Source organism: Schistocerca americana, chromosome 8 (assembly GCF_021461395.2).
Source record: "Schistocerca americana isolate TAMUIC-IGC-003095 chromosome 8, iqSchAmer2.1, whole genome shotgun sequence".
NCBI classification, from domain to species: Eukaryota; Metazoa; Arthropoda; class Insecta; order Orthoptera; family Acrididae; genus Schistocerca; species Schistocerca americana.
The window spans coordinates 355,324,464-355,339,862 of NC_060126.1; the positions used below are offsets into that span (position 1 = coordinate 355,324,464).

Genomic DNA, 15,399 nt, shown 5'->3' on the forward strand with positions numbered 1-15,399 from the left:
CTAACAAAGGTCACACTTCTGATACGTGCCATACAGCCCTTTCTGTGGCTGGGTGGTATCAATAGGAGAGCCCCTGACTAGGGTGGATAGTATCAGGGTGAATGGGACTTTTCAGAAGCATAAACTGTGAGAGTGCCAACGGCCAAACTGGTCTAGGACCCCTTTCCCCGACTCGAGGGACTATGCGAGCTTTTAATATCTTGAGAATATTCAAAAACTTTTAAGAACTTCTGGAGTTTTTGAAACATTTTCTGCAGAGGACAAAACGGAGGCAGGTTACAAAAGTGCAGGCTACCTTGAGTCAATATTACAATTCAAGACTTGTTTCTTTTTACGTGTTTATTGCCATGCAGTGAACCCATGCAGTGCCATCATCTAAGTGTTCCTGATCTGGAAAAAAATATGAGGGCTAGCTTTGTATATTGAATGGAAGGTGTGATAGTTTTGAACACTTTTGGGAATTGTGTTAAAAAGAAAAACTTTCAGAAGTTGATGATCCTTCGCTTCCTCGGAATCGAAGTATACCAAAGAAGTATGAAAACAACGAAGCCATTTCACCGCACACTTTTAAAACCCCAAATGAATACTACAAAGCTATTTACATTGTAGTTTGTGAAACGGTGCAATCTTGTATTACTGAGCGGTTTGCTTCAACTGGACTCGCACAAGGTCATTGCAGTTGAAAAAGAGTGCCTGCTTTTAGTAAACAGAGGTGAAATAAATTTGGAAAAATCAAATGAGTTTTTCAAAAATGACCTAGACATTGAGAGACTGCGCTTACACTTGAATATGTTAGCGGATATCGCTAATAAAAAACAACTGGTCTTAAAAAATGCATGATGTAAGAAAGTACATTACACAAGAGCTTGCAGTTGGAGAAATGTTACGTGAAGTAGTGAAGTGCTTTAAGCTTCTCCAAGTAGTTCCAATAATTACAGCAACAGCAGAACGGTCATTTAGCGCCTTTAGACGTCTGAAATTAAAACTCCGATCAACAATGGGACAGAAGCGTTTGAACAACTTACTGTTATTCATGCCCACCGAGATGCTTTGGATGAATTGGATATCCGACCAGTCATCAACGACTTCATATTCAGTAGTCCAGTCAGACGATCGACATTTGCACCTTTCTAAAGACACTCTAGCCATAATAAAGGCATTCAGAGCAATATTAAAATTCTTCATAAAACAGAGAATTAGGTACATACATAATGTTAAATTTTCAGTTTCGAAATATTAGTACTGTATTTGTTATTTATAAATACTAAAAATATTTTTAGGGTGTAAGACCCAATTAAAACTCGCTATTTACATACTTTTTGACTGAAAGTATTAGGCATACTGTATTAAATTTATTAACTGTATTAAAGCATTAACTTTGAGACATTGCTTTTATTTAATGAACCATGAGCCTTATTCAAAGTTGCTTAAATTAGCTATTTCACTTATTAATCAAAGTGCTATTACTGTGCGACGGCAATACTTTGTGTTTTATTCTTTTAATGATAGTTTAGGATTTATTTAAATATAATTTCAGTCTTTTTAGAGCTTTATGTTCACTGCTTTGTAATAGTCTATAAGCATGATTATTACTGTAAATCAAATTAGCTTTTTACGAAAATACCATGCGTGTTTATGTTTTGTTTCTTTTTTCAAAGCCAAAAAAGGTGTCAGGCTTGTCGAGCTTCCCGGAGTATCGAGTTATCGAGAGTCCAGTTTTCGGGGTTCTGATGTTGATCATATTACTCTAAAATGCTTCAAATAACTTTAAAACTCAATATTTTTCAACTGCCCGCATCTCGTGGTCGTGCGGTAGCGTTCTCGCTTCCCACGCACGGGTTCCCGGGTTCGATTCCCGGCGGGGTCAGGGATTTTCTCTGCCTCGTGATGGCTGGGTGTTGTGTGCTGTCCTTAGGTTAGTTAGGTTTAAGTAGTTCTAAGTTCTAGGGGACTGCTGACCATAGATGTTAAGTCCCATAGTGCTCAGAGCCATTTGAACCATTTATTTTTCAACTAAAATTTAGAAAATTTCCCGGGGCAAGACCCCCAGTATGGACCCGCTCAATATTTTTATAAGTCGGCGCCCCTGGCTGCCCGTAAGAGTTCGTTTACATTATTGAATATGCTAATCGAGTCTCTGCAAATCTCACGCTACTTGAAGTCTTAGCCCATCTTTCTGGCAGCGTCAGACTTTTATAATAATACCGAACATTTTATTCAGAATTTAGAAATGTGAGAACGAGGTGCTTCCCAGTGTGCATATCCGTGTACGTGTGATTCTTATATTATTTATTGTTCTGTTTCGTTCGTTTGATCTGTATTCAGTAATTACTCTCCTTTAGTACGTGTCTCTTTGTTTGTTCAACTTCACGTGTTCAGCGTTGATTTGTGCCCTCAGGTCTCGGAAACTGTTTCATCTTGCAATTTGTCCTCCGTAATTAACTTGCGAGGATAATTCCTTCCATGGGGTAACCGACTTTCTTTGATCTAGCGTGGTCTGGATTGGGCCACATGTTTGAAAAATGAATGACCAGTCAGTTCGTCAGTTTTCTGTTCTGTTCTACACCAGTAACACGTAAATTGCATTGCCTGCATATGCGTGTTATGTTTCACATGAGTTTCCGATTTGGTTTGTATTTAGTATCGTAATTCTAGTTCATTTCTACTGCCTGAGTTTTCCATGTTATGCGTTAGCCCTTTGACGCAAACCTTTTTCGTGCAACTATATGAGTTTGTGGCGCATATTGTAATTCATCTAACTTCTTTTCTGCCTTCTGCAATGTGTTAGTGTGAATACGACGTACGTGTGTGATTCCTTACCTATTTTGCGATATTCATATTCCTTGAAGCCCTAATGTTCTAGAAGCCCATCGGGAAAGGTATCGGATTATCTGCTATGCTCGCGTGATTACGTAAGAGAGGCACCAGCAACCGTTACGTTTGTAGAGAAATGTGCAGTGACTTTCTAAATGTTTATGGTAAAATAAATGTTCAGTACGAGTTAAACTGAATCTCACTGTTACTGCTGGTAATTCATGCCACCCACCCTAGTTTTTCGCCGTCCGCTGTGGCCGGGCGGTTCTAGGCGCTTCAGTCCGGAACCGCGCTGCTGCTACGGTCGCAGATTCGAATCCTGCCTCGGGCATGGATGTGTGTGATGTCCTTAGGTTAGTTAGGTTTAAGTAGTTGTAAGTCTAGGGGAATGACGACCTCAGATGTTAAGTCCCATAGTCCTTAGAGCCATTTGAACCATTTTGAACCCAGTCTTTCTTCCGTAGGATACATCCAACATTGTTTTTCCTTGTGCAAACACACGCAAGTGCACGCATTTATTTTCTCATCCAGTAAAGATTTATTTGGTAAAGTAATCAACCTAGAAACATAATGACGTTGATTATTAACAGATTTAAGCTGTGACCCATATACTTCGAGCCTGACCCAGAACCAAGGAACGAATATTTCGAATGTGCACTATTTATCAGAGACTTGCTCGCTGCTTATTAAATTCAAATTACGAACTATTGAATAATGTACTTAGGTGATGCTGGAGTTACTTTGAATTAACCTTGATACTTATCCAGTAATTGCATCATTGGATCATTTTACCTATTAATTTTAAATAAATCCTTCGATCAATCAACTATTAAGCCACCTAATATTTGACATCAACAATTGTTTCATTTGAGGTCGAACATAAACCTGTATTGAGTATACACTGCCAGAAACTAGTACAGGTGGAAAGACGATGTCGATTTTGATCCGACGGTGGCATTGCCACCTAGGGAATATGAGATGTACTGATAATAGTTTCAACGTTGCCCGCCAAGAGATAGGGTAGTGACATAGCCACCAGAGCGCCACCTGTGTCCACCCTTTAATAGGAAATCCTGACAACCAGAAGGCTCAGTGTGGTGCAGACGTGTGAAGCGAGCAGGCAACCATGCGGTGCAGACGCACTCGTGCTACCCACAGCCAACTGAGCGAGTGTGAGAGGGGACAAATTGTGGCCGTCCAAGTAGCGGGATGGTCGTTTCGGAGAGCTGCGACACGTGTTGGAAGTGTTGCGTCAGTTGTTCAACGATGCTGGTATCAGTGGTCATGTGAACAGGATCGTCGTGTTATAAGGGCAGCAGTGGCAGATCGAGTAGCTACCACAGCGCAGATAAGAGCGCTTGTGAACTCATACGTTTCGACACGAACTGTTGCGAACCGGTTATTCGACGTGCACGGCTCTACTGGTGCCGTCAGAGGATCACTTGGAGGATGAAATGGCTTGCCGTGGTCTTCAGCAATGAAAGCAGGTTCTGCCTCCACGCCAATGACGGACGTTTGCGCTTACGGCACGGTCACAGTGATAGCTGTCTCAGAGTGCATTTGTCCAAGACACAATGGCCTCTTTCCAATCTTTACGGTCTGGGGTGCGATAAGCTACAATTCTCGTTCACTTTTGATGTTTCTGGAAGGGACGCTACGTGCAGAATATTGATATTGTTGGTCTGTTATTTTGCTGTTCTTGCAACTGGAACGTGATACATTCTTCCAAAAAACATAATGCTCACCCACAAACAGCCCGTGAAACTCAAAGTGATCTGCAAGACGTGCAGCAGTTTATATGCCCAGCACGTTATACGGACTTGTCTCCAATCATGCACGTGTTGGATATGATGGGACGAAACGTGACTCGTGCGACTCCTCAACCAACAACTCTCACAGAACCATATGAAGAGGGCAATCAGGAGTGGAGTAACGTCTCTCAGGACAGTGTATAACATTTCAGGTCGGGATTGATCTATGAGGTCTTGAATATCTTATCTGTACCTGTCAGTTGGTATGGAGAAATTGAGATTTCGGGCATTTCTTTACGTAGTTTTGCGTGATTAAGTCCCGACGCTATGCAAAGCTGTTATTTAGTTTGTGCGATCTGGGATCTGCTATGTTTTATTTTCCGATAATAAATCATTTTTTTCTGATTACCGTTAAAATATAATGATGATAAATGTTTGAGGTCATTTGGAATAATATTTTAATAACTATGTAGATGTGATCTCATTCTTTTACTCTTAGGGAAAAAAGAGTGTTAATTGTGCATTTATGGACGGTCAGTGTCGAGATCAGTGATTACGATTCGAGGAATAATTGATTTGACGAAGTTCAATTGCACACAATCGCGTGGGGCGAATTATGACCTTGGAATTGATTGTAGATGCATGCAGCTCCATTTCGTGACAGGCTAGTAAGCGTGCGAGTGTATCGCAGTATCAACACTTCTTTCGCGCCGCCGATGGTTTGTTTTAAACTCGCGAAAATACAATTTATGCGAATTCTTAATTATCGCGAAAGGGTAGAATATTTGATGGTTATCCCACTGTTGATGGGCCATTGTGGAGGACGTAAGTTTGGATAGAAAGATCAATTTCAAAATCCAATATAAATCCTGTTGATCGAAGTAGCCTAGCAACCCAAAAAGCTAATACGTGGTTATAAGCAGTAACAGTGTACTATTATTCATGCAAACGTTTACACTCTACATCGAGGTGTGAATGATTTGTGGGTGCGAAATAAACATTTGAAAGCATTGGATTGAATAAAAGGAAAGATATAAAGAAGTTTATTCGTATATTTTGTCATTTCATGAACGGTGATATTTTCTGATAGTGGTGTAGAGCCTTACGCATTATTAATATTGTGGCAGACTGATCGTAAGTGCTTTCGTCGAATTTTGGGCCTGATTAAGAGTTGTTCTTAGTCTCAAAGGTTCAGTGAAGAATAAAATCACACTTCAATAACGCTGCATCGAAACCCGCTATCTTTATACCATATTAAACTAGCTATTCTGGAATCAGGTGGTACCGGGGCCGTGTAGTTGTGTGCTGTCAACATCAAATAGGTAAACACATACATAAACATTTCTCATGCTCTGATATCGACGAGGGAAAGAAGAGATGACAACGACGACAAACACGTATACATTTACAAACGGTGTACGTGGAGCCTTACAATGCAACACAACTACGTCACGGTATAAGTATTCGCCATCTTACGATCGACTGGATGCCAGAGCCAGCTCCCACATTACCGTCCGTCGAGGCCACACCACGTACTGGTAGGGATGTTTCAACATGGGTCGATACCTGTTACCTCAGAACCGCTTGTGCTGTTGATTTGTACTCCAAATGCACTGTTGCAACAAAAAATGTTGAGCGAATTGGAAACCGCTAAAAGGACGCACCAATTTGTTTTTTCCGTCAGCGTATCTGTCAATCCATAATGTAAAAATAAACTTTACTTCAATGGATAGCTTTCATCTTATTCTCAATCGATAACGTTTACACTGCGTGCTATTAAAACTGTGGAAGCAGAAACGCGGCATGCAAAAAAGTGGCATGACATTTACCATTCGCTTGGAAACGCAAATGATTAGCATTTCAATGCAACCGCAAACATAGGTACGAGTTACGCCGTCTACATTTCGTACATAGATTAAAGTTTATCAAAAATCTCGTTTAAATGTTGGCTCATTGTGACATAATCGTGTCATATCTCGAGTAAGTAGGAGAGTGTCTACCAGCACCACGTGTCAGAATTTCACAGCAGCAGGATCGTAGTCCTGTGAGATTGTGGTTCACTGCTCCACAATACTGATGTTGGCACTTTTTGGCATACGGACTCGATTGCTTCAACATCAAGCAGGAACTCGGCTATCGCATGCGACAAGCACCCGACAGAACAGCCATATTGGACATGTAACACGTCATCCTCAGCTGCAAATAGAAAACAAATTTCACCCAGGTTTCAGCCAAAATAATTTGGCCTACTTCAGAAGCGAGTGACACAAAACTACTGCATGCCAAAGTCTGGTCATGTCAAGTATAAAACAATAGCACCGTAGTAACCAGCCATAATCTACATTACTTGGGCTGAAGATAAAGCTTCTGAAGAAGGCTAAATTATTTTGGCTGTAACTTGGGTAAAGTTTGATTTCTATTTGCAACTGAGGCTGACGTGTTACACGTTCAATTATCACCCAGTTGCTGACAGGGCTGCACAATGTTAAAAATTGTTAGCAGCCATATTGTTTGTTGGGCCGCGCAGAATCGTACAGCTATGTCACTGGAGTCAATAAATAGGCCCGTTTGCAAGACAACTCTGTGGAACGTTCTAAAATCTGTAATTTGATGCTACAGGTAAGTGATTTGGTATTCTGGGAGACGTCGCACAAAAAGACAAGGGTACCCTCCAAAATAAAATGACGGGACAAACTTATGACTACTAAATGACACACGAATTACAATTACTTTGATTTATTCTAATAAGGTAACCTGTGGCAACATTAATATAATTCCAACAAAATGGCAGCTTGTGTCAACCCTGTCTGAGATAAGGGGGTCGGGAGGAAAGATGCAGTAATGAAATTCCCAGTGCCTGTTGTGATATTACTTGAAAACAGATAGTACTACAGTAGGAAACACGTCACATCTGTGGTGTGTTTTGAAAGCAAACTGACCACTGACGATGAAATACTTCAGAGTGAAGCTTAAAGTAACTATAAATGATTTTAATGTCCCTACACATTGTCTCGCGGTTGTGGCTCGATCTCGCCAAAATGTTGTAAGTGCAGGCTGAATTGACTGCGGAGTCAGTCATTGCCGGAATTACGACCCTTGCAGCAGCTAAGCGCAGATAATCCTGAAGATCTTCCAAGTCCCTAATACGTCAGCTCAGACTGCTCAGTGGGCTGACGGAGTCAATGGTGTAGCGAAGAAATCTGACAAAGGAAGCTCCCGAAGATGCAACTGGAGTTGGTGATGGAAGACAAAGGGATTTCTGATCCAATGTTAATGAAAAGGAAACGTGTTTGGCGTCTCTTACTGAATTTTGATTGGCTTAGCCGCATATCTTCTGACCGCCGACCAATAAAACTTCTCCTTACAAAAATGAGCCCCTACCTCTGACTAGTTAACCAGTAACGTTCAGCAGTGTCTCACAATATCAGAGGCCAAGGATGTTTATCTTTGCTTCCTGGAGAAACAGCTAGTTTTCTACGCTCTGAGCACAATGGTGACTAACGCTAAAAAAATTAAAAAATTAGAAGAAGCCTTTTAACTCCACTCCCAGGTCGTACGTTGTGTGTACAAGAGAGCAGACATCCCATGGCGGCACCGTGACTGATGACAGGTGGGTTATTGTCCCTCATTCTCGCTTGAAAGTCCTTTCTGAAAATGGTTCTAAGGAATATTCAGCTCTACTGCCAGTAGTTGTCGACATGCCCTCTCACCTTTCAGAATGCTTTCAGCATTTTTTAACTTCTACAAGGCATGCAAATTCGAATTAATAGCAAAAGAATTATAAGGTTGCATTAATTAGTTGCCAGCAATTGTTAGTGCTGCTTTCTATCATATTATTTGGTTTCAATTCAACATTCTGATCAAATGGGACATGTTCAAATATGTGTGAATTCCTAAGGGACCCAACTGCTGAGGTTATCGGTCCCTAGACTTACACACTGCTTTAAACTAACTTAAACTAACGTACTCTAAGAATAACACACACACCCATGCCGGACATTCATTATGAACTTGCATATGTAACGTTACTGTTTTTGGAAAAACGTCCCATAACAAAGACAAGTGTTCTCAGCTACTACCACATACGAAGTACACTGAAAAGTTTTAGCATGACTGCCGTAGCATTCACTGGTGTGAAAAACTTAGGAACAAAGTAAGTTTCGCATGATAAGTCCTGGCTAAGTAACGTAGCTCAATGAAACTTGGACCATATGTAGAAAGAAGCGCTACAGTATAGTACGAAGTAACTGAAAGAAATAAGTGATGAGATGAACAGAAATGACACCATCATTAAAAGACAATAATCGCTTGAAGACAGCGCGATTCATGATGGTCCCCTGTACGTTACAAAAGATGGGATATCGTTCTCGATAGGGTGTGTGTTTCTCACAGACGGCAATTCATGCTCTGCAGCGTGCTCTCGTTCTGGCCACAAGGTAGTAATTAGTTCATGTGGTGGGGCGTTCCATCCCTCTATCACTGTGGTTCATCATTCCTGTATCGACGTTGGTTCATGTGGACCTGCTGTATACGTCTCCAGAATGCCATGTATTTGAGTCGGGGGAATGGGCAGGCCAGTTCATTCGCCGAATATTCTCTCGCCCAAGAGCTCCTCCATCTTCGCTATTCGATGCGGTCACACACTGGCATCCATAAGAATGAAGCCAGGGCCGAATGCATCCTGAAAAGACGCATGTCGGGAAGGAGTACAGCGTGTCAGTAACGTTCACCGTTGAGAGTGCCATGTTAAAGGATCTGGAAGTCAGTATGCCAATGCAACATTGTGCCTCTACACGCCGTAATAACTGGACCATCAAAACGATCATGTTTGACAATGTTCCTGGTTACAGTACTTGTTTCCACCTCTCGATGTATGAGGCTACAGCCAGAATCACTACTTAGACGCCGGTCGCGATGGCCGAGCGGTTCTAGGCGCTTCAGTCCGGAACCGCGTGACTGCTACGGTCGCAGGTTCGAATCCTCCCTCGGGCATGAATGTGTGTAATGGTCCTTAGCTTAGTTAAGTTTAAGTAGTTCTAAGTTCTAGGGGACTGATGATCTCAGATGTTAAGTCCCAAAGTGCTCGGAGCCATTTGAACCATTTGAACTACTTAATCTGCTGTTATGGGAGAAGAGCAAGTTACCCCAGCTCCTATGCTCTTGGCACCGCCGCAAACGGTGACGCTGATGCGAGGGTGTCAACGAAACCCAACGTACTCGTTGGCGGGCAAAAAAATGCCATCCCCACGCAGTCGCGTTGCCACGGTGGTGTGTAAAATTGCGTGCTTTACTGTCGAGTTAAATATCGTTGCAAGTGCACACGATGTATGATGAGCGTGCCTTCTTGGCATGTTGCACTATCTAGTGGTCATCCGCTGATGTAGTTGACCATACTTGACCAGGTCCTCTCTTGGAGCAGGAGTACGTGTGGTTCTACATCTACATCCATACTCTGCAAGCCACCTGACGGTGTGTGGCGGAGGGTACTTTGAGTACCTCTATCGGTTCTCCCTTCTATTCCAGTCTCGTATTGTTCGTGGAAAGAAAGATTGTCGGTATGCCTCCGTGTAGGCTCTAATCTCTCTGATTTTATCCTCATGGTCTCTTCGCGAGATATACGTAGGAGGGGGCAATATACTGCTTGACACTTCGGTGAAGGTATGTTCTCGAAACTTCAACAAAAGTCCGTACCGAGCTACTGAGTGTCTCTCCTGCAGACTCTTCCACTGGAGTTTATCTATCATCTCCGTAGCCCTTTCGCGATTACTAAATGATCCCGTAACGAAGCGCGCTGCTCTCTGTTGGATCATCTCTATCTCTTCTATCAACACTATCTGGTACGGATCCCACACTGGTGAGCAATATTCAAGCAGTGGGAGAAAAAGTGTACTGCAACCTACTTCCTTTGTTTTTGGACTGCATTTCCTTAGGATTCTTCCAATGAATCTCACTCTGGCATCCGCTTTACTGACGATCAACTTTATATGATCATTCCATTTTAAATCACTCCTAATGCCTACTCCCAGATAATTCTCGGAATTAACTGCTTCCAGTTGCTCACCTACTATATTGTAGCTAAATTACAAAGCATCTGTCTTTCTATGTACTTGCAGCATATTACACTTGTCTACATTGAGATTCAATTGCCATTCCCTGCACCATGCGTCAATTCGTTGCAGATCTTCCTGCATTTCAGTACAATTTTCCATTGTTACAACCTCTCGATATACCACAGCATCATCCGCAAAAAGCCTCAGTGAACTTCCGATGTTATCCACAAGGTTATTTATGTATATTGTGAACAGCAACGGTCCCACGACACTACCCTGCGGCACACCTGAAATCACTCTTACTTCGAAAGACTTCTCTCCATTGAGAATGACATGCTGCGTTCTGTTGTCTAGGAACTCTTCCATCCAATCACACAAGTGGTCTGATAGTCCATATGCTCTTACTTTGTTCATTAAACGATTCTGGGGAACTGTATCGAACGCCTTGCGGAAGTCAAGAAACACGGCATCCACGTAGGAACCCGTGTCTATGGCCCTCTGAGTCTCGTGGGCGAATAGCGCGAGCTGCGTTTCACACAATCGTCTTTTTCGAAACCCATGCTGATTCCTGTAGACTAGATTTCTAGTCTCTAGAAAAGTTATTATACTCGAACATAATACGTGTTCCAAAATTCTACAAAAAAATGGTTCAAATGGCTCTGAGCACTATGAGATTTAACTTCTGAGGTCATCAGTCCCCTAGAACTTAGAACTACTTAAACCTAACTAACCTAAGGACATCACACACATCCATGCCCGAGGCAGGATTCGAACCTGCGACCGCAGCGGTCGCGCGGTTCCAAGTTATAGCGCCTAGAACCGCTCGTCCACTTCGGCCGGCCTAAAATTCTACAACTAATTGACGTTAGAGATATTGGTCTATAGTTCTGCACATCTGTTCGACGTCCCTTCTTGAAAACGGGAATGACCTGTGCCCTTTTCCAATCCATTGGAACGCTACGCTCTTCTAGAGACCTACAGTATACCGCTGCAAGAAGGGGGGAAAGTTCCTTGGCGTACGCCCTCCAAGCACGTGAAATAGTGCTGTGTGCAATACCAATCTCTTGGGCTACACTATTCCCTATTCCGGTTCCCCGGTGATTCTTCCCCGTGTGAGCCATCCAAATGTCGTCTCCGGGCCGTATCGTAATGAAGAAGCCCGACACAGTCCAAAGTATCTGCTTGCGGACTGCCCTTTCCCCGTACCTTAAGCTGCCTGGTGTTGCTGGGCCAGCCCCATATGGCCCTGTAGGCAACAGACGTCCCGCTATGTAACCTCCAATTTACCGTGCGCTATGGGAAGACCTATGGCAACACGCTCCTGCAGGTCCATTCATTTCGAATGTGTTGTTAATATGTTATGTTTCTTTATTATTTCCCTTTTCAAAAACAATTGAGGACTGAATCCCGAGACCTAAAGTTCCTATAATGTGAGTTACTGAACTCTCTCTCGGGTAAACTTCCGCCACGAAGGTTCAAATTGTTCAAATGGCTCTGAGCACTATGGGACTTAACATCTGTGGTCATCAGTCCCCTAGAACTTAAGTTTAAATATTACTAACTAACCTAATGTCATCACACACACCCATGCCCGAGGCAGGATTCTAACCTGCGACCGTAGCTGTCGCGCGGTTCCAAACTGAAGCGCCTAGAACCGCTCGGTCACACCGGCCGGCCGCCACGAATGGTCTAAAATAAAAGTCGCCGGGAAAAGTTAATACAGCCGTATAAAAATTATAACTGGAGAAGTAGACTGCGCATCTGATTTTTTATCAATATTTCGCCGCTTGGTGCTCCGATAAGCTCCAGACAGTACCAAACGGCTGAACAGAACTTCTTTGCACGATAGTGCACCTACCAATATGTTTCAAAAACTGCGCCCGAAAATGAGATTTGCCAGCGGGTCATTTCTCGGGTTCTGTTTATCGCAGAGATAACGGGCCAAGTATTCTGGATAACGCTTGACCTAGTGACCATTTGGTTTCCTACCGGAAGAACGGGCATACTCTAGCCATCCTACGATAATGGGTCTAAATTTAAACATTACACACTGCTTCCAGCCCAAGCAAATGGATTCTTTTGCATCAGGTGTGGTTTATGGTGAACCTCAGACGGCTCATAAGAGCATCATTTGTTCATGGGCGGTTCCTGGGAAAATAAAGAAGAACCATGATTTTTGGATATGAAAAGTACTAATTGTGGGGATGATCACATATATAATTTGTATTCATGGCAGCTCGTCGAAATTTTTACCATATGTGGTTAAGATGATATTCTTGCAGGAACCGACGTCTTTATACGCCACCTAGGCCCAGAGGTTCAAAGTTAACATACATGGATAGAACATTTTGGTCCACGTCGATGGTCAGCACGCAGTCCTGATTTAAATCCACTGGATTTTTTACTTTTGGGGCCATATGAAGGAACTTACTATGTTCAGCAGGTAAATAACGTGGACTAACGTACTCTGAGAATTTTCAGTGCTTCCACTACCATAAGGGCAAATGTGCAGGTGTGTAAACGTGTGCGACGAAACTAGGCTCACTGTAATGAACCATGTGCCGAATCGAATTGTGGGCATTTTGAACACCTGTTGTACTATTTGTATAAGAGGAAAAAAAGTAATGTGGATTTCATACTGTTCTACAAAAGAAAAATCTGAATTAATAATAATGACAAAACAGTTGATTGTAGTTATTGCACAGTGAACTACGTGGCAACCGGATGATTTTGTACTAAGGAAAACACATTTTATTTGATATTAGCAACACATTTTATTTGACATTAGCTTTTCTTTACTACCAAGCACTTCGTCATGGTAACGTTGTAAAAGATAACACGTCTAGTTTTACTTAATTCACTATTTACGTAAAACGAACCATGCGTTCTGGACAATCCAGTGACCGATTGCATTGCTTGTTTCGATAGTACTGCGTGCACTTTCAATGTGTACGTTGGTCTGGTTCGTCCGTTACGTTTCTATGACCGCCGCGACGATGTCGGTAACATAAAAGCAAGGTCGCGTATCGTCAGTTGACAATGTAAACAGAATTGGTCTACTAACACGCCTACAAATACGTCTTCTAGGAATAAAAAAATAAAGAACATAAAATGACGATATTTTGAGATACTTTTATCAATCACACTGAGATGTACTGTCTATATAATTTTGGCAGCTTATACCGTTTACACCCTGCATAAATGGGCCGAAGTATATAAATAATCTCTCAAAGGTATATTGACCTATAGAATTCGTTTCACATAAGCAGTACACTGTGCTGCAAAAAGAAGGGAACCAGCTGAATGATTCTTCTGCGGAGTACAAGAAACACGAATACGTTCCTGTTTAAAAAACTACCAGAAAAGTTGGAAACCAGCAAATTGAATCCTTATTTCGCCTTATTCATCGAAAATTTTGGTATGCGAACATGTTCCCGCGTTTTCGTGACAAAAGGAAGCACCAGGGAGACATTGACGGTGGAAGACAGAGGAGACATTGGGAGTGGAAGATAAACAGAGAGGAGACAGCGATGATGGGAGAGAGAGAGTGCCAAGTGAAAAAGAATGAATTATGGATGGAGAAAATAGCAGTGAGAGGCAGAGACGAAATATTGGAAGGACATAGAAGCAGCGGGAGCAAAAGAGAGAGGAGGTAGTGGAAGTGAAAGATACAAATGAGTGGAGACCATGGGTAGGGTTGGTGGGTCTGGACCCTCCCATATCGGTGATCTTGAACAAGTGAGTACAGGGCAGAACACATTTAGACGGAATTTTTAAGCACCTGAGTATAGGAGAAAAGCAAGTTGGAACCCCAAGAGTTTCTGAGCTGCCGAGATAAAGTGGAGACAGTGGCAATGGGAAAGAAAGACAAAAGGAGACGCTGTAAGTGAGAGAAGAGACAGTGGCGGTCATATATACTGTAAATCTGTAGGAGAAAAGGAAACGGTGAGTGACATAATGGTATATAGACCGTGGCAATGAGGGGGAGATGCTGAGTAAGAAGGCTTAGCTGCAAAAGACGCACTGGATTAAGAATTTTCTGTGTTTAGAGTGCGCAAATATTTTCGCATGCTAAAAAGGTTGGCGAGGAGGACGGAGCATGGATTGAGGACGCTGGTTCTCCACTTTTATCTCAGTCTTTTAAAGAGGAATATATTCGGCTTTTTAGTGCTCCGACTGAAGCATTTATCCTCTGGTAACCAACTGCCTCGGTTGCACACAGCAATTAATATAAAAACCAGCACACTGCACTCGATTACTGAAAAAAATAGAAAGTTTTGAATTCAATTCGCTCTTGAAGCGGAACGACTCACTACCGGTTTAATTTCAAATCACATATTCTTGACATAAAATTCCAGGCACTGCGATTCGTCGTAGTAACACTCTATAACGGTCTTTTTAAAATATTAATGTTAACTGCGATAATCTTAGCCTGTCCCAACTTCGAATACATCACTCCAGGATGCATACAACGTCATGTCTGACTGTCTGACTGACTGGTCCAGTCATACGGCTTTCTTATTTGTGCGTGACCACAGAGGCTTCCTCTTTTGATCCATTGTTCTGTGTCCCCACTACAGGCGTTCTCGAAGTCGGGTGTGGGCTCGGAAGTTCTTCGTCGACTACATGTAACACTTTTTTTTCCAGAAAGCATTACTAAAACCATACTTCCCGACTTCTCACCGCTCTCCCGTCACTCAGCGACAATTTCAAATTAACCTCCGCCGATCCATTGTGGACGCGGGACAGCGGCTGATCAAATATTTACCAATGAAAATCGCCAG

The 15,399-nt window shown here is 42.4% G+C and overlaps 1 protein-coding gene across 1 annotated transcript in view; it reads left to right on the forward strand.

The window, feature by feature from the left end:
* The first annotated feature begins 8,674 nt into the window (after positions 1-8,674).
* Positions 8,675-15,399, forward strand: part of LOC124545848 (tachykinin-like peptides receptor 99D) — a 367,394-nt gene continuing 360,669 nt past the window's right edge. Inside the window, exon 1 of the mRNA XM_047124805.1 lies at positions 8,675-8,718. Coding sequence (XP_046980761.1) covers positions 8,675-8,718 — 44 coding nt within the window. The remainder of the gene's footprint in view (positions 8,719-15,399) is intronic.